Source organism: Vipera ursinii (assembly GCF_947247035.1).
Source record: "Vipera ursinii genome assembly, chromosome: 3".
NCBI classification, from domain to species: Eukaryota; Metazoa; Chordata; class Lepidosauria; order Squamata; family Viperidae; genus Vipera; species Vipera ursinii.
In genome coordinates this window covers 56,500,993-56,525,739 of record NC_139516.1, presented here as the reverse complement: position 1 = coordinate 56,525,739, position 24,747 = coordinate 56,500,993, and the positions used below count along the sequence as shown (strand labels likewise).

General features: G+C 40.5%; 3 protein-coding genes across 3 annotated transcripts in view; 1 reads left to right on the top strand and 2 right to left on the bottom strand.

Annotated features, from left to right (window-relative positions):
• Positions 1-3,023, bottom strand: part of MMACHC (metabolism of cobalamin associated C) — a 23,280-nt gene extending 20,257 nt beyond the window's left edge. Inside the window, exon 1 of the mRNA XM_083360456.1 lies at positions 2,793-3,023. Coding sequence (XP_083216582.1) covers positions 2,793-2,873 — 81 coding nt within the window. The 5' untranslated portion in view covers positions 2,874-3,023. The remainder of the gene's footprint in view (positions 1-2,792) is intronic.
• Positions 2,954-23,861, top strand: LOC310639062 (uncharacterized protein). The gene is made up of 12 exons (XM_083360454.1): positions 2,954-3,356; positions 5,510-5,576; positions 7,264-7,297; positions 11,640-11,800; positions 13,279-13,360; positions 15,003-15,183; positions 15,680-15,747; positions 15,878-15,954; positions 17,435-17,535; positions 18,311-18,402; positions 21,867-21,995; positions 22,766-23,861. The coding sequence occupies exons 2-12, from the start codon at positions 5,511-5,513 to the stop codon at positions 22,897-22,899; spliced, it is 1,125 nt and encodes a 374-aa protein (XP_083216580.1). The 5' UTR covers positions 2,954-3,356; position 5,510; the 3' UTR covers positions 22,900-23,861.
• Positions 23,010-24,747, bottom strand: part of LOC310639063 (uncharacterized protein) — an 18,476-nt gene continuing 16,738 nt past the window's right edge. Inside the window, exon 6 of the mRNA XM_083360455.1 lies at positions 23,010-23,115. The gene's annotated coding sequence lies outside the window, so the exon portion shown is untranslated. The remainder of the gene's footprint in view (positions 23,116-24,747) is intronic.

Below are 24,747 nucleotides of genomic sequence, written 5' to 3'. Positions count from 1 at the left end.
AACTCTAAATGGAAGCTGAAAAGACTTCATATTACAAGGACTCAGCTCAGCACTTGAGATAAGAAAAAGGATGCTAATTCCTATTACTACTTCTGTGATGGACCATGAAATCTGGTACCAAAGAAAAACCATAAAGATATATTCTGCTGAGGCAAGAACTGGTGCACCCCAGAAACCAAGGAGAGTAAGCCTGCATTTGAATAAAGAAAACTTGTAAGAGATTATTCAAACGATGCAAGAAGTCAAGGTTGGGTTTATAAATTGCACTAATTCATAATATAATTTATTTATTTTTGACTGAACATGTCACATTAAGTTTGCAAATCACAGATTTGGGAGTTATGTGAATCTAGCTATTGAGTCTTATTTAACAAACCACAATATAGTACACTGTGAGCTGACAATGAACAAAAGGTGAGTGTTAAGTGTCCTCTTGTTTAATGACAAATCACCACTTTATACAATCATGGTTTAGCATCTACATTTGGACCTATGCCATGATATGCCCATTTTGTATTTTCCTTTCTACAATCTTCCTACATCATATGTGCAGGAAGGACCTGCCTTTTTTTTACCTCTGCCTTTTTTGCCTCTAAAATAATTATTTCTGCCCAGGTATGACTTTATTCAGATTTGTTACCTTTGACTTTTATTCATTCCATATTCAAGCTTGCATTGCCCATTTCTTTCCTAGTGTACCATTCAATAAAAATATTAACATTGGCTCTTAGAAGAGTAGTATGCTTCTTTTAATTGCAATCTAGTCCTCCCTTACGCTACCTTGATGAACCTGAATTCAGAGATGCCAGGACTTTATGTGCATCATCAAATATATGATTATCTACAAAAAGTGGAGACATCTGTATTAATTCAGGAACCCTTGGTTCAGTTAACTAGGGGTTAATGTGTTGCATATTTTTATGACTAGCTCCTGATTCAGTGAGAAGCCAGCTTCTGTAAAAGAATTCAAACCTGTTTACAGGGAGCACTACTGCTTTTAAAAATGTTTTTTTTAAAAAAAACATTGTTATATAGAACACTATGGCTGTGTGTATAGTTGACGTTCTGAACTTTAATAGAATAAAACCTAGTCATTTGGATTTCTATGTCCCATTTGCACTGGTATTTATTGTTTTGGTTTGGCTAAGTCAAACTATAATATAATTACTTCATATGATCACTGGCTGGCAACTTTGTGGCAAGATAATAGGGTTGCTTTGCTGATTTTAAAACAGAGAAATTCTGCAGAACTGGCATCACATTCCTATTGTTTGCACTATTTTAAAAATGGCATTTGACACAATTTGTTTATCTGACATGTTGGATACCCTAAATAATTTGGTGAAGAATTTCTCATATTTGGTAGCTTATAATCAACTTGATTGGAAAAATGTCTATTTGACTTGTTAGAAAATGCAAATAAAATACTTCCCTTTTAAATTAGAAATAGGAATATCTCTAAGTCTTTCAGCTCTTCAAATGTTAGAAGAAACAACTAGAAACAGCAATTTACTGTATGTACAATTTTATTTTGACTGCCCAGATTATTCAATCAATAGCAATAGCACTTAGACATATAATACTGTTCCATAGTGCTTTACAACACTCTTTGGGCAGTTTACAATGTCAGCATATTGCCCCCAATAATTTGGGCCCTGATTTTAGTAACCTCGGCAGGATGGAAGGCTCAATCTTGAGTCCTGTGAGGATTGAACTCCAGACTGTAGGCAGAGTTAGCCTGCAATACTGCATTCTAACCACTGCACCATTGGTTACAGGTGGGACCTGCATCTATGGAAACGATTTACCTGCTCAGCATAAATGTTTAACTTGCTATTTGATATTCATTTCCATATAAGCTGTTATTGGCCGTATCTCTAATTTTATACCTATCAACAGTACTTCCTCTTAATGCCACAGGTTTGATAGTACTTCAGAAAGTTATTCTGAAAGCACCTTCCCCAAATGCTTTTGGAAGCCAGATTTACTTAACAACCGGGTTACCAACTTAACATCTGCAGTGATTCACTTAACAACTGTGGCAAGAAAGGTCATAAAGTGGGGGGAAATCACTTAACTGTCTCCCTTAGTAATTGAAATTTTGGGCTCAATTGTGGTTGGAGTTTGAGGACTACCTGTAACTCACCTAAAACTGCCAAATTATGCTGCAGCAAAATGTTCTGAGGCCTCATATATTGTTTCTACGAATATTAAAAGATTGTCAATTATATCACATATGAATTCCCATATGTGTAATTAAAATACGTCCAATGCGTAGGAAAGTCCAAAAAATAGTAAATCAATAATCGCCTTCCTCTCTCTCTTACACCCACACTCACACAGCGACGGTTATTCCTTAATATTATAAGCACTGCATTACGTCAAGGAAAGGAAACTCTCTAAATACTATAGTTGGAGAGCTGTATTGATCTACGGGGGGGGGAGGGGGGAAAAATTGGTCTACTCTACAAGCAAAAAAAAAATCAGAAGTCTGGTATCACCTTTTTCGACTAATACAGGGGTCTTCAAACTTGGCCCTTTTATGACTTGTGGACTTCAACTCCCAGAATTGCTCAGCCAGCTTGTCTGGCTGAGGAATTCTGGGAGTTGAAGTCCACAAGTCATAAAAGGGCCAAGTTTGAAGACCCCTGGACTAATACATATTTTGTGAGCCACAACTTACGCCTTTCTGCCTGACAGTACAGAACAATTATATGTGTGTGCGTGTATGTATATATGTATATATTTCCCTCCTTAACTGAGCGCTCTTGCCCCTAACATGCACGCGGTACCTTAAACGGATAAATCTCAAAACCCAGATTTTCCAGGAGGTCGCGGATCTTTCTCTCCAGGTGGACCACATGTAACTCCATGGTGCTCGGCCGCTAGGTCCTATGGGAAATGTAGTTTTCGCGACGCACGAAAGGCCTTCGCCCACATGCCCGGCGCGGCCAGAGGTGTACAACGATCCAGGGTACGTGGGAGGGCGACTGCCGGCGACGTCCTTCTTCCGAGTATCCCGCGACTAGTTACGGCGAGAAGCTTCTTCGGTTATATCCCCCGGACGTCCCCGATCGCGGCCTGGCCAGTAACATCCCAGCTCAAGACTAAAATCACGGGACGCCCGGACTTTCCCGTCCAGAAGCCTTCGCGGCGTAGCGGAAGGCGGAATCGGCCAACCTCGGGCTCTTTGCAGTCTGCGGAATCGCCCGGAGTTTTTGGCGGAGCGGAGCGGCCGCTGCTTCCTGCTTGGATCGTCGCCTAAAAGCCTCCCGAGGCCGGTTCCGAGTCTCCCCCCCCCCCCGACCGCCGCTTTTCTTCCGTCGGCTGGCTGCAAGAGCCGAGGGTGAGCGAGGGTGAAGGCGCCTTCCCCCAAAGGCTTTCGGAAGCGGGGCTGGCCTGGGTCACTGACTCGGCCAGAGGCGGCTTAATTGGGTCGTTTCGGATGGGGAGTCGGTGGATGCAATTTCCTCAAAAGGCGGCCGGCTTTGAAGGAATTCGAGAGGAAGGGAGGGGGGGGGAGAAACCGTATCGCTCGTCATCCATTTAGATTTACTCGCTGGCACAATGGCTGCGGGCTTCGCACTTCTTCCCTGGCGCTATTGGCTTAGAGGGGAAAAGCAGGTGGAGTCAACACGGTGGCGGGAAGGGTAGACCAGGGGTAGGCAACCTCGGCTCTTTTATGACTCATGGACTTCAACTCCCAGAATTCCTGAGTCAGCATAGCTGACTCAGGAATTCTGGGAGTTTATTTATTTATTTATTTTAATTCCATTTATATCCCGCCCTTCTCCGAAGACTCAGGGCGGCTTACAAGCTTAGTTGAAGTCCATGAGTCATAAAAGAGCCGAGGTTGCCTACCCCTGGGGTAGACAAAGGATGGCTGCTTCTTTCCTGTATGCTCTCAACTTGTCCTCTCTGTCTGGTCTCCCAGCCCCAGGTAAGGGGGTTCTCCAGACCATCATGTGGGAGGAACCGAGAAATAAGCATCTCCTGCAGTCCTTGTTTTTTTTTCTTTCCCTTTTTATTTATTTATTTAATTAATTAATTAATTTGTATGCCGCCCTTCTCCCGAAGGACTCAGGGCGGTGAACAGGGCAATACATAATAAAAAACAAGATACAAAAATTAAAAAGTAATTAAACAGCAATGCCCGTAATAAATTAATACAGATTAAAAAGTTAAGATCAATTTATAAAACCCAACCCCATCCCATCAGGCCAGGCCAGCTTGTTCAAAAAGGTAGGTTTTAAGATCGCGCCGGAAGGAGCGGAGTTCAGGCGCCATCCGGAGCTCGACCGGAAGATGGTTCCATAAATCCGGCGCGCCCACAGAGAAGGCCCTCCCCCTGGGGGCCACCAGTAAGCATTCTTTGACCGGTGGCACCCTGAGGAGGCCCTCTCTGTGGGAGCGTACTGCGCGGAGGGAAGTTGACGCCGGCCGCAGGTGCTCCCCAAGGTATTCCCGACCCATGCCACGTAGGGCTTTGTAGGTCATTACTAACACCTTGAATCTCACCCGGAAGACAACTGGAATTTTTGGCAATCTTTCCCATTTCCTCTTCGCTCTCTTCCCTCCCCTTCCAATTGACGTTTGGAAAATTAAGATTTCTTCTTCTGTGGGTGCACCTTATCAGGAAAATACTCATTGAATAAACCTCTGCACACAAGCCTGCTGGTAAGGCGCCAATACAGGGCAGTCCCAGAAGTAGTTCTGTGAACTCAACCAACTAGTATTACTGAAAGTTGGGTTCTGCTGTTCCCTGTCATAAAAACGTCTTTATCGTGTGGTGTAAAGTACTCAGGAAAAGAATTTGTTCCCCAATATAAGCAACTTTTAATTTTTCCTGCAGGTAAAAAGAGGTAGCATTACCCAGTCGCTCTTAGAAAAGGAACCCACCTGGTTTTATCTTTTGATTAAAAAATAAAGATTGTTCTGAAGCATGTAGTTTAAAATCTGGGTCTGATGATTTAAAGAATGTTGTGAGTCCCTTTCCCAACATGAAAATGTCACTGTAGTATTTCAGTCCATTTTATTGAAATGCATCACCACATACTAACATTTTCTTAATACTTGGTTATGCTGTTCAGTTTGTACACCAATATTATTACTTTAAAACTGTTTTCATCCATTGAACGTTAAAGAGATACTTCTCACATATTACAAATATTTTGCATAGTTCCCATTCTCCATCTATTTTGGGACCTTGAAAAAAATTCTGGAGAGTATATGTTTATACTCTTTTAATGGTATTTTCTATATTGGGTACGCTTCAGCTGCTTTGCAGAAAATTTGCAGCGGATTTTATACAGAATGACCTGCAGTTTCAAGTCCTCATTTTGTGATGACATTATTTTTGTGCTACGATATATTTTTGTGAAGATAACAGCGGAAAAATAAACATTTTTTCTGACTGCTTTTGCAGATACTCTTTTTCTAGCCAAAGATTTTCCCAAGGTTACAAACTGGTAACCAGTGGATTTCTAAAAGGCATCTTTTTCCTCAACAGCATGGATTGGGACACACGACTCAGTTCTATATTGGTTGAAACAGACAGCAACATGGCCAAAATTAAGGCAAGTTAAGCTGCAGAGCAATATATTGTTTTTCTACTCTGTTGGTGAAAAATATTTGGTGCTTGAGTATTCTGTTTGTATGCACACACATATGCTAAACATATCCTAAATATGTAGATACAAAAACACCTTAGGAGATGTATTCTGGTAAGTGAAAAGATGTTGATGGTTTCCCCCCCAAAAAAACCAAAAAAACCCCAACCCAAACCACTGTCTTTAATACTGTAACTTTTGACCACCAAGCTTTTGCAACTATCGGGCAAGTGAACAAGTTATAATAAGTGCCAAAATAAAAAGGGAAAGGATAAAGGAAAAGATAAAGTGTTTAATTGAGGCTTGACTCCTGGTGACTTTGTAGGGACATATATGTGCAGCTTGTTAAAAACAGTACATAAGTTGTTTTTAATTGTTTCTTCTAGGGTGTTTTTTCAACTACTAGCCTGGAAAGTCCACAGCATATGTTTTGTGATAAGTTTCCCATCCAAGTACTTGGTAGCACCCGTCCTGCTTGTTCAGCTACATGCTGCCATCTGCATTGAGGTCATATTTAAATATTTCAGTATTGACTAAAGAGACCACTATTTTAATGCTCAGTTCAAACAGTAGAGCAACATGACAATATTTTGGATGATACACTGACCTTTACATTGGTAATGGAAAGTGTTGAATACCTCTTTCTGACTTGTTCCCATTAGATTTGTATTGAATTAATTATGTAGACTCCTAGAGATGTATCAAGATTTAACATAAGCTACGGGCTTTGTTGAGTAGAACAGATGGGGAATATGCGGCCCTCCATATGTTTGCAGTATTGCAGTTGTCATCAGTGGTATGAAAAAGTGCTGGGGAGTTGATAGTGTAGTTTGGTCTGAGTTATCTCAGAGAAATCTTCATCCCTTATACATGTTCATATAGTTAGGGATTTACCAACCACCCCTATATCAGCTTACATCTAGTCTCCAGGGGAAAAAAATACTCCACAGACTTTTAGAATTATGAAACGCCTTGTCCCTGAGGTACAAAGAGACTACCTTGTTTGCAAAGTGGTTATTCTAAAAACCTTAAGAACATGGACAGTGGACCTGAGACTGCTATTGTTGTAATGTTTCTTTGCCTTGCATTAGTAGTGTTCCATATTTTACATTGAATGTAGTGTAAAGCACATTGAGATTTTGGAAGTATAATGAAGTAAAAAATGGTTATATAATAATGCTGTTCATTGACTTTCTGGCTGATGTGGCTAAATAAATAAAACACTGATTTCATTCAGATCGGTCCTATTGTGTATTTTCCCCACTGTTAAACCATTTATTTATAGGCTTGAATTAACTATTTTAATTATATTTAATGTTGATTTGATATATTCAGCATTATTTTATATATTGAGATAGTGGTTATGAAACAATTTTGAATTCTTTTTATGAGGAAAGAATGTTTATTTGAAGTTACAAATGAATGTTATTTTTGCTTATGTTATGTTGAATACATTTTCTCCAATTGCATGCCAATTAAAGTGATATAATAAATGAAAACATTCTATCTAATACTTTCTGTTCAAACGGTTTTACAAAACTTACTCATATTTGATACCAATTTGAAGTTGCATTTTTGTTTCATAATTGTTTCCAAATTGTGTTTTGAAATATGTGGTAACTTTCTAATCATCTTGTTTCTTTCTCTTTTGCAGGAACATCTAAACACAGACAGCATCTCTTCCAAAGGTAAAAGTGATTGACATGTTCTGTATATTTTCAGAATACTTCTTAGAGATTTGTATAATTTGTTCCATTGCAAAACGTTTTCAGCAAGGGAGAAAAAAAAACTCCTGCTAGAATTTTAATGGTATGTTTCTTCCGAGGATATACTTCAAGAAAATATATTTTTCAAGCAAACAAAAGATGGCTATGATTTAGGTGCCCTGCTTTAATAGCATTATAGGGACTGGTGTGTTAGAAGTTGAATAGGCAGCTATGTAAGGAGAGTATTGAAGTACAGTATAGCATCATCTGGAAACATAGGTTCTTTATCCTTGAGGCAGAACTTGGTTTGATTTAGACAGAGAATTCTTAATGTTTACTAAATCTAATCAGTGGCAGTGCTATTTACCCCATCTTGCTTTTCTTCCTTTTTTAATTTGAGGCTTTGTTTCTAAAACTGAAATTTAATCAAATTTTCAGGTTATTGGTTACTAACCAACCAAGGCAGAACAATTTTTTTCTTCCACAATCTTAACAAAACAACATGAGGCTAAAGGAAATGAGCTAGCTAGAAAGGAGTTAGTGAAGAATAATCAATTAAAAGTTACTATAATTAACCTTAGGGAGCCAATTTGGTACAGTGGTTAAAGCATCAGATTACAAATAGGAGACTGTGAGTTCTAGTCCTACCTTATGCACAAAGCCAGTTGGGTGACCTTGGGCTAGTTACTTTCTCTCATCCATAGGAAGAAGACAATGGCAAACCACTTCTGGAAAAAAATTGCCAAGAAAATTGAAAGAATTTGTCTAGGCAGTCTCTGAAAATCAGACACGATTAAAGAGAAGAAAGAAATAATAATTAACCTACAAGTAGAGAAGAGTAACTATAAAACGGATACTGGGTTTTGGGGAAGAATGAGGGAAAAAATATAAATCTTCATATTTTTTTTAGATGAGATAAAGAGACCAACTGAATACTTAAAAGGAAATACTTCCATGTTTAAACAGCCATGAGAAAGCTGCAACATGAATAAGGAAAAATACAAATAATGGGATGATTTGAGAGACTTAAATCTGGAGATAATAAATTGAATATATACAGGTGAAACTCGAAAAATTAGAATATCGTGCAAAAGTTCATTTATTTCAGTAATGCAACTTAAAAGGGAAAACTAATATATGAGATAGACTCATTACATGCAAAGCAAGATAGTTCAAGCCGTGATTTGTCATAATTGTGATGATTATGGCTTACAGCTCATGAAAATCCCAAATCAACAATCTCAGTAAATTAGAATATTACATGCAATCAATAAAACAAAGAGTGTACATAGAACAATATCGGACCTCTGAAAAGTATAAGCATGCATATGTACTCAGTACTTGGTTTGGGCCCCTTTTGCAGCAATTACTGCCTCAATGCGGCGTGGCATGGAAGCTATCAGCCTGTGGCACTGCTGAGGTGTTATGGAAGACCAGGATGCTTCAATAGCGGCTTTCAGCGCTTGTGCATTGTTCAGTCTCATGTCTCTCATCTTTCTCTTGGCAATGCCCCATAGATTCTCTATGGGGTTCAGGTCAGGCGAGTTTGCTGGCCAATCAAGCACAGTAATCCCATGGTCATTGAACCAGGTTTTGGTGCTTTTGGCAATGTGGGCAGGTGCCAAGTCCTGCTGGAAAATGAAGTCAGCATCCCCATAAAGCTCGTCTGCAGAAGGAAGCATGAAGTGCTCCAAAATCTCCTGGTAGACAGCTGCGTTGACCCTGGACTTAATGAAGCACAGTGGACCAACACCAGCAGATGACATGGCTCCCCAAATCAACACAGACTGTGGAAACTTCACACTGGACTTCAAGCATCTTGCAGTGTGTGCCTCTCCATTCTTCCTCCAGACTCTGGGTCCTTGGTTTCCAAATGAGATGTAAAAGTTGCTCTCATCAGAAAAGAGGACTTTGGACCACTGAGCAACAGACGAGGTCTGTTTTTCTTTAGCCCAGGGAAGACGCTTGTGATGTTGTTTGTTGTTCAGGAGCAGCTTGACAAGAGGAATACGACATTTGAAGCCCATGTCCAGGATCCGTCTGTGTGTGGTGGCTCTTGATGCACTGACTCCAGCCTCAGTCCACTCCTTGTGAAAGTCCCCAACACTTTTGAATGGCCTTTTCCTGACAATCCTCTCCAGGCTGCAGTCATCCCTGCTGCTTGTGCACCTTTTTCTTCCACACTTTTCCCTTCCACATAACTTTCTGTTAATGTGCTTTGATACAGCACTTTGGGAACATCCAACTTCTTTTGCAATTACCTTTTGAGGCTTTCCCTCCTTATGGAGGGTGTCAATGATGGTTTTCTGCACAACTGTCAGGTCAGCAGTCTTCCCCATGATTGGGATTCCTACTGAACCAGACTGAGAGACCATTTAAAGGCTCAGGAACCTTTTGCAGGTGTTATGGCTTAATTACCGTATTTTCTGGCGTATAAGACGACTTTTTAACCCATAAAAATCGTCTCAAAAGTTGGGTCGTCTTATACGCCGGGTCGTCTTATACGCCGGAAAATATTATTCACCTCTCTGATCTGCAGTCCCTGGCAACGCGCTCCAAAGCCTCCTCCCAGCCAGCATGTCACCGCCAAACTTCCCAGCCCACACCGCGTCTAGGCACTGCAGCCCGGATGGGTCCAGTCCCGGTCAAGGACGCCACAGAGCCCGCTGGCACCAGGCGAGACCTGGCAGAGTTGTCCTGCGCGTGCGCATGCGCTAGCCAGCTGCTGGGCATCGGTGTGTCAATCACTCATCGGATCGGGCGAGTGGACGGAATGGCTTGGAGCTGAGCTGCCGCTGTCGCCATCGCCACCGGGGTTCGGACGGGAGGGAGAAGCCTCCTCTTCGTGAGCCTACCCTGCCTCCGAGCCAGGCCGGCGATCGCTGGAGAGACGGACGCGGCGTCGGACGGTCGGAAGAAGCAGCCGACGCGCGGAAGGCAGGCTCACGACGAGTCAAGGTGGGCCTGCGTCTGTGGCATGCAGGGATGGCGGGGGTGGCTCCCGTAGCGAGGGAGGCGCGTCCATGGGGAGACAGGTGAGGCCCGTGCGGCGTGCTGCGAAGAGGGGCCCCGCTGAATGTTGCGCCCATAGTCCGCGACAGACAGTAGGAAGGGAGCACCTTTGCTCCTCCCGAGGCACCGCCTGACCCGCGCCGACCGGAAGAATCGCTTGCCTGGTCACAGTGCGGAACAGCGGTACTTGGCGCCCATCTTGCCCGCAGATCATGCAGCGGCTCTCACCACCCGGCCTCGGCATGGCCGCCCCAAGCCCGGCTCTCTAGCGCGTCTTCCGGGCCCGCCTGGCCAACCGTCTCCTGGGCGGGGCTTGGCTCCAGACGCGGTGGCTGCTCCGTCTGCAAATGCTTTCTCAAAGCCGAACCGCGCTTGGCCGTGCGGCTTCTGGCATGCTGTTTGCAGAGTCTGGCCTGGAAGAGCACGTGGCTTTGCACCATTTGCATCAGATGGGGCTGAATCTGAATCGGGCTTGTGTCGGACACTTGGCAACTGGCATGTAAGTATTTTCCGGCGTATAAGACGAAAAACCTTAAAAATCTTGTCAAAAGTCAGGGGTCGTCTTATACGCTGGGTCGTCTTATACGCCGGAAAATACGGTAGCTGATTAGAGTGGGACACTTTGAGCCTAGAATATTGCACCTTTTCAAAATATTCTAATTTACCAAGATTGTGGATTTGGGGTTTTCATGAGCTGTAAGCCATAATCATCACGGTTATGACAAATCACGGCTTGAACTATCTTGCTTTGCATGTAATGAGTCTATCTCATATATTAGTTTCCCCTTTTAAGTTGCATTACAGAAATAAATGAACTTTTGCACGATATTCTAATTTTCCGAGTTTCACCTGTATAACAAAAGGATAACCATCAAGAGAACTGAAAGATAAGACAGAAGAAAGGGCCTGAGTAAAGATTTTACTGTTCTCAGTAGATAAAAAAGGTTTTTTTTAGAAATAATAACTGAGAAACATTAAAACGCTAAAATGAATTTTGAAAGAGAATGATAGTGAGGACTAAAAAAACAATTTCTGTGTCTAAATTTGAACCATAAAGCTGACTGAAATAGAAAATTTAGAAGAAAATATAAACATTCTGACTTTTACGCAATACAGTTGAGATAATGATCAATATCTCAACAGATCCAGTTGCCTGCTTATGGAGTAGTTAAAATAAAGGAAGATGAAAGGAACAAAATTATTTATTATTAATGTAACTGGAATTTATATTTAGCAGTTAGAACAAATAAAATAACACTGTTGCTTCCATGCTTGCAAGCTTAGTCTAATTAATTATTTTCCACCCCTGCAGCTGATTTGTTAGTGGGCAGAATAAATATTGAGAGTACTGTTCTGACTCAGCCACAGACTGGACTACCACCCTTGCATTTCACATGTGGAACTCACTTGTGCTGTAGAATGGCCAATGAGGAGCTTTCAACTATCAGCCAGCAACTACATTCACAAGCCCAGGTAACTTATACTGCATCAATACATAGTTCTTTTCTGTGGGGCAGACATAAATATGTAGATGCGTACAGATTTTGTTTTCTCTTTGTTAAGGTTGTGAAATTGTCTATAGCTTGGTGATCTCAAATTAATCAATTAAAACAATTCAACAAAACATGAAGTGTCATATGCTTTAAAACAGTTGAGTAATTGTGCTCAAAAAGGATAGGTCTGGCCTCCAAACTACTGTTTAGTATTATTAGTCTTATTCATACATAATGCTAAGTTATAACATTGTTTATGTTTTAGGTACAGTGCAGAAAGCAAAAAAATGTACGGCTTATACAATCCACCAACACTACTTTTATAGCATCCAGAAGTCCTCTAGAGTTGTTGTTATTGTTGTTAGTTGCGAAGTCGTGTCCGACCCATCGCGACCCTATGGACAATGTTCCTCCAGGCTTTCCTGTCCTCTACCATCTTCTGGAGTCCATTTAAGCTCACGCCTACTGCTTCAGTGACTCCATCCAGCCACCTCATTCTCTGTCGTCCCCTTCTTCTCTTGCCCTCAATCTTTCCCAGCATGAGGCTCTTCTCCAGTGAGTCCTTCCTCCTCATTAGGTGGCCAAAGTATTTGTACTCTGCCTCTAGAGTAGGCAGAGTCAAAACTCCAACCCATTTTTAAGAGTGGATGGGGAAATTTTAAGATTCAGATGGAAGCTTTAAGCTTTGTAGAGATTAAAGCACCTCTTTGCAGCATAACAATGTTTACCTCCTCTGGAATTGGATTCTTTTAGTGTTATAGTGACCTATTTTGGATATGTTGACATTCATATGAATGTAGCCTTTGAGCCAAGTAAATTTGCATCCACATTGTTTGGGTACGATGTGTGAGTCCAGTTATCATAGCTTAACATTCTCTTGGGCCAAAATATTATGGCTTATTAATAGATTATGCGTTTGAAAATGTTGGAGAGCAACCATCCCAATCGGGAAATTAGTTTGGATTTGTCATGTAAACACAGCAGGGCAAGGTCTGACCCCCTGCCTCCCTGAATGCCCTGAACCTTATCTAGTCTTTCCCACGTGAAAGCTACCAGTCTGGGAAGTTTCGTATGGAATAGGCATAGAAGTAAATGTAGCTAGTTTGAAATGCCTTACAACGTAGGGTTCTTGTTGTTTGCACCTGACGTAAAAACTGTCTTAATGTTATATATGAATCAGGCAATTGTTCAGATTGGTCCAATTATTCCCATAGTTTAGTTCACCAAAGAGGCCATATTTAGAAGAGGATAGAGGTAAAGCCCATGAATGGTAGCCAAGAAAGGAAGAATTAAATTCAAAGTGGAAAGGAGCTGCAGAGGAGGGAAATTATAAATACCAAAATTCTAATAATTTAGGTGCTTTTTCAAGCCTTATTCATTTTGGGAAGTTTTCGGAACATGTAATTAGGAGATGTTTACTGATTCTATGGCTCTGGTTCTCCTTTCTGCCTTTTTTAGATTATAGAGTCACTCACCCAAGCAGTATGTCGGCTCAAACAAGAGAAGGAGCAGCAGCAGCAGAGTATCAATCACCTAGTAGGTATGAAAGATTAGCAGTTCTTTTTTTCCAAAACCTTTCCCCACCCTTTACTGTGAGGTCTATCTTTGAGACAAAACTTGTCTTCAGAAAATTAAAAGAGCGTGATTTTTTAAAAAAAAAATCTTACTCCCTTTTCTACTTAAATATTTAGGGTGATTAAGAATGATTTTAAGCAGTTCACGAAAGAGGTTCACTCTCTTAGTTTAAAGATTAAAAACTTGAATACCAAGTTTTTAAATAGCAATTTAAAACATTGGCAAAATTGGCAGGCAAAATATTTATCGGAAGAGAGGCCTTGCAAACTAGGAGGAAGCCCTCAGGCATGTGATAAAAGAGGGTTTCTCACAAAATTGAATTCCATAGCCTAGCATGGGGATTTGTGGCCTTTTTAAAAGTGAGGCCACATTTGTTAATTGAGGGGTGTGCTGGAGACCGATCTCCCTAAAGTGGGCAGGGCCTGGCCTATCCTGGACTAAAATTAAATTTATATTAAATGTTAATACACCTCTTCCCAAAATTTCTAATTTGATCATATTAAAAAAGCACAATTCAAAGATAGTCTTTTAAGATTAGAGGTGCTAGCTATAGAACTGTGGTCTTGGTACATTCCACCCACACTTAATTAATCTCTTGGGAAAATACCAAAAAAAAGGTTTGAAGCAGATATTGGAGCAGATTCTAGTAGGAAGACATTATCTACATAACCTTGTCCTAATTCACTTGCGCCTATAAAGTAAATAATTAACAATTCAGTGGCTTCAAAGTTTTCCCATCTTCAGATATAAACAGGCGTTATCAAAACAAAGCTGACACATTCCTTTGAATTTTCCAAACAGTTTCTCTAATCCCAGAAAACCTGTGAAGTGATTCTGCTTCCCCTGCCCTGATAAATTTAGCATTTACAGTTTATGGTACCTTTGTTGAAATACCAGAACCTGCCATAATTAAAAATGAAAAAATGCCTCAATTTCTATTCCCTGAACTCAGAAACACAGGATGGGTTTGGCATCATTTCAGCCCATTATTGGAAGAAATAATGGAAATTAAAAAGCGGTGAATGATATTGAATGGGAGAGTTTTAGCAAAATTCAGAATGATCAGTATTTATTCCTTTTATATCCCACACTTCATAGAAACTTCAGTTAACGGTAAAATAAAAACAAAAGTGGGTCTTAAATAATAATGGTTTGAGTATAGTACTGTAGTCTTTCTCAGTTCTTTCTGATCATGTACTGAATATGAACGCCCTCACTGGCAAGAGAAGTATATAAGCTTCTGTTTGTAGTATTAAATGCCTTGGATACCTTCTTTTTGTAAATCCACTTATTTTGTGACAGTGAAACCTGTAGACATGTATAAGTGTATAATGTATTCCGTGGTGAAAATCAGTGGCTATGGAGAATGGTACTGAAATCCTAAGCTATAAAAAATGCCTTATTTTTACTACCCTGTTTGTTTTTCTTACAAGTAGATTTTGGAGATTTTTTTTACAATTTGTTATTGAAATGGGGATAAATCAATCTCCGCTGGAATACTTAACACTTAGTAAATGACACTAAAGCCAAGTATTGTTGTCTGTTCTAGCAGCTAGAATGCATGGCATGAGCTAATTTTATTTTTCCTATCCTGGTTATTTATGCAGGTGAAATGGATCGCCTACAACATAATTCGCCTGGTGGCTTTGAGTCATTGCTGGGATGCAGCATGAAAGGAATGAAGAGTGAGTTCCGCGGCCTTCAGCAACAGGTGCTTCATCAGTCAGATGGGGATTGTACTCCCGATCTGTTTTCCCGGCCTGGCGTCATGCAAGATATGTTGGAGAGGTCAGCCATATGAATTAACAAGCATAAATAACTTGGCAGGCTACTGTGGTAGGGAACAACAGCTATACTTTTCTACTATCATCTAGAAGACACGCTTACCGGGATGAACATGCATTCCTATATGTCGTTAAGAACTTTTAAGAGCATTTTCAGAAGCTTGAATATACCATGAAACTGTTGGATTAGAAAGAATGCTTTTTTCTTTCTGAACGGTGATTTTAACAGTGATTTGCTTGTAATAAATAATATTAATGAGATGGCTTATTATAATTAGGAATGCGTGAGCTTGTCTGTCCCAGACGTTTCTAGCCCATGAAAAGCAGCTGGGTAATTTACTATCTCTCGGTACATCAAAATTACAGAGAGCCTATTTGCTAGTTCTCAAATTCTGGTAATAATTTAAAACTAGAGTTCATTTTCTAAGGGAGCTTGTAGTTAGTTCAAAGAACTAGCCCTTGTCTTGTAGCTGATATTCCTACTTTTCTTCTTATTCCAGTAAAAAAATCCTATGGCAAGAATATGAGTGCATCAAGAGAGAGATAGAACAGCTGAAACGTAAACTTGGCAAGTAATGCTTAAGGTTCCTGTTCCCATAGCTTTCTTCTGCATCAAGCAAAGGACCACTTATTGGTGGCCCTATCGAAGAAGAGGGAAAGAGATATGCAGCTCAAAAATTGTATATTTTATGCTTTAGATTGCCAAGAAGATGAACTATACAATCAAGTTTCTGCAACTCATGAGATTAAGAGAATCCAAAACCGGTACTGTAAGGTACAACTATAATCTCTCTATTGCTCAGTGATTTAGTGCTAACAGTGCTACCCCCAGATAAAAAGTGAATTTCAGTCTTTGTCTAATGAAGCTTATCTATAGAAGACAAAATAAATAATAATAAATTGGAAGTGACTATTGAGGATCACAGTGTAATTCCTCGCTAATTCTAAGAATTAAATGGAAAAATTAATCATCCATCCATGACTCATTTGCCCAAGCATTCTTTCTTCCTAAAAATAGTTTTCTATAATTTTGGAGGAGGGGCTACACAAAGCTGCTGCTAGTTTGTTTTTTGTTTTCTTCTAGCATCATCAGGAATGTCTGTGTGCAAAAATAGGGTGGAATAAGGAAAACAGACTATACCAAGACAGTGCTATGCTGGGAATAAGCATATGCAGCCATCAATACATTGTATTTTTCCAATTATATAAGCATAATGTAATATCATGGCAGTTGCCCTTTTAGATTCCTCTTAAGGATGGAATTTAGTCATAATGTTGGCCACAAGAATGTGAATATAAATTTGCCAATTCCTTTTCTGTATATTTATATATTTTTTCCTGATTGTATAGATAAGTAAACGGAATTATTATTTATTTATTTATTTATTTATTTAATTTATATACCGCCCTTCTCCCTAGGGACTCAGGGCGGTGAACAGGGCAATACATAAAAAACTAGATACAAAAATTAAGATTATTAAAACATAATTAAACAATGCCCATAAAATTAATACAAATTTAAGATTAAAATTCATTAATTAAAAATCCCACCCCGTCCCATCAGGCCAGGCCAGCTTGTTTAAAGAGATGGGTTTTAAGATCGCGCCGGAAGGAGCGGAGATCGGGCGCCATCCGGAGCTCAACCGGAAGATGGTTCCATAAATCCGGTGCACCCACAGAGAACGCCCTCCCCCTGGGGGCCACCAGTCGGTATTCTTTGACCGGTGGCACCCTGAGGAGGCCCTCTCTGTGGGAGCGTACTGGGCGGAGGGAAGTTGACGCCGGCTGCAGGTGCTCCCCAAGGTATTCCGGACCCATGCCATGAAGGGCTTTGTAGGTCAAAACCAACACCTTGAACCTCACCCGGAAGACAACTGGTAGCCAATGCAGCTCGCGGAGCAAAGGTGTAACATGGGAGTATCGGGAAACTCCCAGTACAACTCTCACGGCTGCATTCTGTACCAGTTGGAGCCTCCGAGTGGTCTTCAAGGGTAGCCCCATGTAGAGAGCGTTGCAGTAATCAAGACGAGAGGTCACGAGCGCATGAGTGACCGTACGTAAGGCATCCCAGTCTAGATAGGGCCGCAACTGGCGCACCAGGCGAACCTGGGCGAAAGCCCCCCTAGTCACAGCTACAATATGGTCTTCTAAGGAGAGTTGTGAATTGTCTACCTATAAGAAAAAATACCCTTTTAATTCATTCTTGTTCATCTTGAAAAATTATATTTCCAACTACACTTTTATGTTCTTTCCAGATGTTGGAAGAATTAATAAACACTCATAAAACTCAGGTTCAGGATTTTGACAAAACAAGGAATGAAACTCAAAACACTCAACAGGAGCTCAGTGTTGTCAAGTAAGCCATTCTATATTGTGCTTTGTATGCTTTAGTGCAGGGGTCCCCAACCTCTGGGCCGCGGCCCACTAGTGGGCCATGAGCTGTTGAAAGTGGGCCATGGAAAGGCGGGTGAGTCCACCCACGCATCCCCAGTTGCGCGAGCAGTGGGTAAGCGTGTGCACACACGCTCCATTTGTGTGAGCAGTGGGCTCTTGCGCACTGCTCATCCAAATGGAGCGGCGTGTGTGTGCACGCTTGCTGGACACCCACGCAAGGAAACATCCTTCTCCCCCTGTCATCAGTCCACAAAGCCAGAAAGGTTGGGGAACTCTGCTTTAGAGAACATGTTTAGAGCTTCATGAAGGATTGGAGAGTACATGGTTGTTAAATTCTGGTACATATTGCTGTTATTCAGAAGACAATGTAATGAAGGGGGAAAATGTAGGGATAGCAGGCAGTTGCCACCAGGAGGCCCGCTGTTTACATAATTACTTTACCAATAAAAGTGCCTGACCACTCCATGAATTTGATGCATACAGGGAAAATTGATTAGTAAGATGAATTGCCTTTATTCTGTTCCCTATTGCAATTTTGAGCCTTTTGCTTTGAACAACAGCATCTGTCAAAATAGGTTATGTTTCTGTCCACAAGCACAATAGAATACTTTTTTAATATTTTTCTACTGTAACTCTTTGAATTCTTTAAAACTGCCCTGAATTAAAGGTTGTCTCGGATTCCATGTATTTCTTCCTTTGGAACCAGTACTACTATGGATTTTATTTTTTTTAATCAGATCTACAGTGACTGATCTAAAAGAACAGGTGAAATGTCTCAGCTTAGAAGACAAGTATACTATGCAACCCAAGGAGGATAGCACTGATCTGGGTAAGAGCTTGTTTGTACAATATTGCAGAATAAGAGAGTTGGAAGGGACCTTGGAGGTTTTCTAGTCTAACCCCCTGCTCAGGCAGGAAACCCTGTATCATTTCAGACAAATCGTTATCCAATCTCTTCTTTAAAGCTTTCAGTGTTGGAGCACCCACAACTTCTGGAGGCAAGTCATTCTACTGGTTAATTGTTCTAACTGTCAGGAATTTTCTTCTAGTTCTAGGCTGCTTCTCTCCTTGATTAGTTTCCATTAGTTGCCTCTTTTCCTGCCTTCAGGTGCTCTGGAAAATAGGTTGACCCCGTCTTCCTTGTTGCAACCCCTCAAATATTGGAACACTGCTATCATGTCACCCCTCATCCTTCTCTTCGTTAAACTACACATACCCAAATCCAGCAACTGTTCTTTATATGTTTTAGCCTCCAGTCCCCTGATCATCTATGTTGCTCTTCTCTGTACTCTTAACATGAGGGTTATACCTGGTTAGAAGAGATACACATGATCTTGTGTAAAAAAAATCATATAATCAAGGAAATGGTCTGACATAAGCTAGACACTAATACTTGGGATTTACCTTAAACATAACCTGAATTCTTACCAGTCAACAAACAACATGCTTTCCACTTAACTATTAATTTATTTGATATATAGCTTACTTTTCTAATCTTGAAAGTACTTATATTGACAAATGTTTTGAAAAATAAAAGCATAAAATTTTTAAAACAGATTAAAATTAATGCTAAAACCATTCAGTGGCCTGTGTAAGAGATGTGCCAGTGTAGATTTTCTAAATAGGGAGAAAGTGAGAGCAAAATGAAACTTCTAAGGATTGTTCAGTAGTCTGAAAATAATGCAGGAGGAAGCCTTCTTCAATGTTACCAGAAAGGAGTGCTTCTGGCAGTGGAGACAAATATGCAAAGGCCCTCTCTACAAGGGTCCTTTCCTATTTTATTTAAAAATTAAGCTAAATTATAGATCTAAACAATGGGATTAATTTGTAATGGGAGAATCAGGTCCAAAGCCATTTAAAACTTCAAAAATCAATGTTAGCTGCTTAAATTGTGCCTGGTAAGCAGCTGGCAATCAATGCAAATCTTTTGGTACAAGCATCCTGTTCCCTGTTTTATACTAGTTAGCACCCTAGTTAACTCATTTTGCTAATGACATACAAGTTCCAAAGAGGGCTAGGGTTTTACATGGATAAGTGCTAACTAGTGTAAAACAGCTCTAAGGGTTCTCCTGACAGTAATTTTAAGGCAGAATAGAGTGAAATAGTCCTTATACTTTTGTCAGATGTAGTGTATTTCTTTTTTCTATTTTTCTGATTACGCAGATCTGTAGTTGCAATTACTATGATGTAGCGTTGTGGTTGCTAGAGAATAGACATGGTAATCTCTCTTTGGTCAGTGAGGGACTGACAAGGGATGGGGCAATTTCCTAGTCCCCAGTGAATTAAAGACAGAAAATAATTTAATTTTGACTGTTTTCCAGAATTATCTGCTTATATAGGTTGTTGAGAGCGTGGTGGCACGGCAGCTTCCTTTGGTCCTGGAGGAAACTGAGTATCTGGATCCGTGCCAATCGGGTTTCAGGCCCGGGTATAGCATGGAGATGGCATTGGTCGCGCTGGTGAATGATCTCTGGCGGGCCCGAGATAGGGGTTATTCCTCTGTCCTGGTCCTATTAGATCTCTCAGCAGCGTTTGATACCATCGACCACGGTATCTTGCTGCGTCGTCTTGAGGGGTTGGGAGTGGGAGGCACCGTTTTGCGGTGGTTCTCCTCCTACCTCTCGGGCCGTTCGCAGACGGTGTTGGCAGGGGGGCAGAGGTCAACCCCTAGGCCCCTTAGCTGTGGGGTGCCTCAGGGGTCGGTACTCTCGCCTCTCCTGTTCAACATCTATATGAGGCCACTGGGAGAGATCATCCATGGCTTCGGGGTGAGGTATCATCAATATGCTGATGATACCCAGCTTTTCATCTCCACCCTGAACCAACCCAGTGATGCCCTTGATGTAATGTCCCGTTGCCTGGAAGCGGTACAGATTTGGATGGGAAAGAACAGGCTCCGGCTCAACCCGGCCAAGACTGAGTGGGTTTACAAACCGGCATCTTGTTTAGTCCAAGAGGTTCCATCTTTGGTTATAGGAGGAGAGATATTACCTCCCGTTGATAGAGCACGCAATCTAGGCGTCCTCCTGGATTCACGACTCAGTTTTGAAGATCATATTGGAGTCGTGGCTAGGGGGGCATTTGCCCAGGTTCGCCTGGTACGCCAGTTGCGCCCCTTTCTGGACCGAGATGCCCTACGTACAGTCACCCACGCACTCGTTACCTCCCGTATAGATTCCTGCAATGCTCTACATGGGGCTACCCTTGAAGACCACCCGGAGGCTTCAGCTGGTGCAGGATGCGGCTGCGCGGGTAGTGATGGGAGCAACCCGATACTCCCATATTACACCCCTCCTGCGTGAGCTGCATTGGTTACCGGTTGTCCTCCGGGTGAGATTTAAGGTGCTGGTACTTACCTTTAAAGTCCTACATGGCTTAGGCCCGGGATACTTGCAGGACCATCTGCTGTCGGGAACAACTTCCCATCACCCAGTACGCTCACACAGAGAAGGCCTCCTCAGGGTACCGTCGGCTAGACAATGTCGGCTAGCGACCCCCAGGGGGAGAGCCTTCTCTGTGGGAGCGCCAGCCCTGTGGAACCAGCTCCCCCCTGAGCTTCGGATGGCCCCAGATCTCCAGTCCTTTCGCCGTGGCCTCAAAACATTCCTTTTCCACCTGGCTGACCTGGACTGACAGGGATTTTAATTATGTTTTTAATTTTTAACTCTAATTTTTAATTTATTTTAATTTTTATTTTTATTTATTCTACAGGGGCCTTTAATTTTAATTTTTATTTTAACTACTGTATTTATTGTACGTTATTGTTGTTAGCCGCCCTGAGTCCTTCGGGAGATAGGGCGGCATATAAGTCCCAATAATAAATAATAATAAATAAATAAATAAATCTATTACTAATTTAAAATGGCCCTCAGTCTACAAATGGTAATTCAATATAATCTTTTAACTAGTGTTCTCTAATATAATGTGAAAAGTTTAAGTTTATTTGATTTCTATACCGCCCTTCTCCCGAGGGACTCAGGGCGGTTCACAGGGCATATATAAATAGCAGTACAAAAATTAAAAAGAAATTAAACCAATGCCCAATTAAAATACAACAACAATAAAATAATAAAAAACCCATTAAAAATGTTTGTACAACATAAACACATTTCCTAATACTTCATGTTGCAAATTCCAGTGTGCAGCCAATACAAATGGCCGAGATGGAACAAGGTGCACTATTGTTGTTGTTTTTTATAAGTTTTTATTTTTTCATATTCCTTTGGAAAATTGGGCTTGTGGTTATGAGTTGCTGCTGGATCCCTGATCTCTTTTCATTGTTTTGTCTGCTAGAAAAGAATGAAGAATTACTGTATGAAGACTTGTCCTCCTTGAGTAGTGATGATTCCATCTCTGAATTCAGTCTCACAGATGTCAGCTCAGATGAACTTTTCAGTGAACCAGAAGTTGTACAACTTGCTGGTAAGCACTAGTTTGCTTTGAAATACTGAACTATGATGTTGCCGGGGGCGGGGGGGGGGGGGAGAAGGGGAAGGCAATACTAAAAAGATACCTCTTTCCCTTTCTTTCTTTCTTTCTTTCTTTCTTTCTTTCTTTCTTTCTTTCTTTCTTTCTTTCTTTCTTTCTTTCTTTCTTTCTCCACTTCTTGAAACTTCAAGGCCTATTTATTTCATCACATTGAAAAAAAATGTTTTGGGAGAATAGGATTAACATTCTTTTCCAAGAGATTAATACCCTTTCATTAAGCTGTTCAGCATTCTCATTAGCATGATTTGGAAGAATGGTTTTCCTAAATTTAGTTGGATTTTGTTCTGTTCTAATCCTGTTAATTTACCTTTTTTTAAAAAAAGAAAAGAAAAGAAAAAGATGGGCAGTTCCCAGCTTTTGTACATTTGGTTCCACTCCTTCATGCAAGAAGCTTCCAGTACTTTGCAACTTCACTAGTTCATTTTGCCATATACGTATGCCCTTTGATGTCAGCTGAACAATCCTGTTTTTTACAAAGAGATATTTATTTAACAGGGTCTCCTGCAGCTCTTTTAAAATGCATCACTTGGGGAAAAGAAAACCCACTAAATGTTGTTTACCACCCAGAACCCATAGGAATTGGGCGGCTAATAAATTAGGTGGCTAATACATTCAAATAAATAAATAAAAGGTCCTATTGGAAATGTTTTAACTTATTTAATGATTCATAGTAATATGCTAATTACACTTGTTGTATCTTTTAGATAACACGGTTTCTTTACCAAGTTTGGAACTGGAGAATATCCCCGGAGAGGCAATTGGTGGCATGTTGGAGACGGCAGAAATCAGCAGTGAATTATCCACCAGTTTGCCTGAGCTCAACTTCAGTGACCTTTAAAGCATCACTTAAGGGCTGCCTCATGCTTTTTAATGAGGAAACAAATTAAAGAGAGAAAAACATAAGGCGTTGTTTTCAACATGCTAAGCTGCTTTTGTACAGATGTTGCATGAGTTAGGAGGAGGAGTGATCTTAGCCCTTATCCTGGGTCATGTTGGTACATCAGGATTAGGTTTGGAATCATTTCAAAGGTTGTTAATAGCATGCAGGGTCTCTCTGAAAATGAAAAAATGGTATTAATGAACCCCAATGTACATAAAATATATCTCTTTCTTTCAAATACTTAACATAGTCTGTAACCTAACACAGGCAAAAAAGATGTTCTGGAAATTAATTCATCTTAAACTACAAAGCCTGTTAATTTGGTCAGTATCTATAATCCATGAATGAAGCATCTACTAAAGGCCAGAAGAGTCTTTACTGTATTACATGTATAAAACCGTTACTTTGCCACATGTACCAGCAAGTGACTAAGACAAACTTTTCTGTGGATGGATGGATATTAGTTTTGTGGTAGTAGACAAATTTTCAGGGCAGTGTGGTTCATCATGTCTTTTTCAGGAGCAGCTGGAATTATTGAACAATTCTGTGTGCGCCCATCTTGTTTTGTTCGCCACTGAGCTGCTACACTGTAGCCTTTGGAGTCATAAGGGAACTAATTTGTCTAAGTGACAGTATGTCCAAGGTTACTGATTTTGGATCAGGTGGGGAAGAAATAAGTGTAACTTCTTAATTATCATGCCTTGAGTCATTTTCAGTGTGTGGCAAATGTTAGAACAAAATCTAAGAGTCATGCTATAGTTAGGTTTTTATCCAAGCTAAAACTAAGTGTATACTATTTAAGTCAATGAGGAAATATGTCAAAGTACACATGGATTTGTGATTAAGTACTCCTTAGGTTGCATTGTGTCACTACACTTTTGAACAGAGGAATATTGCAATAAAGGTTACTTTTTCCTTGACAGCTTTATGGTTAAAATCATACACACATGCAAGACATCCTTGCAATTTTTAAAGTCAAAGATTTCCAGTTGTGGGAATTATTAACAGAAAAATCATGAATGTATGAAAAATAAAACTAAGAATATAGCATATTAGATATCTCTAAACTTACATCTCTCAAATGTGTAGTCTTTGCATTTTCGTTAAAGTTTGGATTTACGGTAATTTATGCAGTGATGCATTCTTCTCATTGATCGGACTACCCACAGATTTTTAAAAAAACTTAAAAAATAAGGCATGTTTTCCTTCCCAGTGCTTCAGCTTGTATTTTTCAATATGTGGGATTCTCATTTTACTCCATGGAAGCAGAAAAGTATATTGAGCAAATAAATTTTGTGAGAAAACTATTATCTGAATTGCAACCCCAGAATTCTTAATCATAGAAGGTCCCAGACTTACACATCTTTATAGTGACAAATTAACTAATTAGAATATATTAGCAATAGCACTTAAACTTATATACCACTTCACAGTGCTTTACAGCCCTCTCTAAGCAGTTTACAGAGTCAGCATATTGCCCTCAACAATCTGGCTCCTCATTTTACTGATCTCGGAAGAATGGAAGGCTGTGTCAACGAGTGAGAATTGAACTGCTGGCAGCTGGCAGAAGTAGCTTGCAGTACACTGCATTCTAATCACTTTCCCACCACGGCTTAATGCAAGAGCTGTTTATATTTTTCTGAACCATCCAATTTTGAAGATAAGATTAAACTAATTTTGTATTGCAGCTCTTACAATTACATCTTCTTTTCCCAAGGCCTAGATGGAGGAGTAGAGACCTGCTAAAATTGTCATAAAGACCTCAATCTTATTCTGATTAATGAAACCACTGGCATTCGTGTAGGT

Bases quoted from the DNA above. Each gene is read 5' to 3' on its own strand.
- LOC310639062 (XM_083360454.1), top strand. From the start codon at position 5,511: ATGGATTGGGACACACGACTCAGTTCTATATTGGTTGAAACAGACAGC. The intron at 15,955-17,434 runs GTACAACTATAA...TGTTCTTTCCAG, and splicing joins TCCAAAACCGGTACTGTAAG to ATGTTGGAAGAATTAATAAA. The intron at 17,536-18,310 runs GTAAGCCATTCT...TTTTTTAATCAG, and splicing joins CAGGAGCTCAGTGTTGTCAA to ATCTACAGTGACTGATCTAA.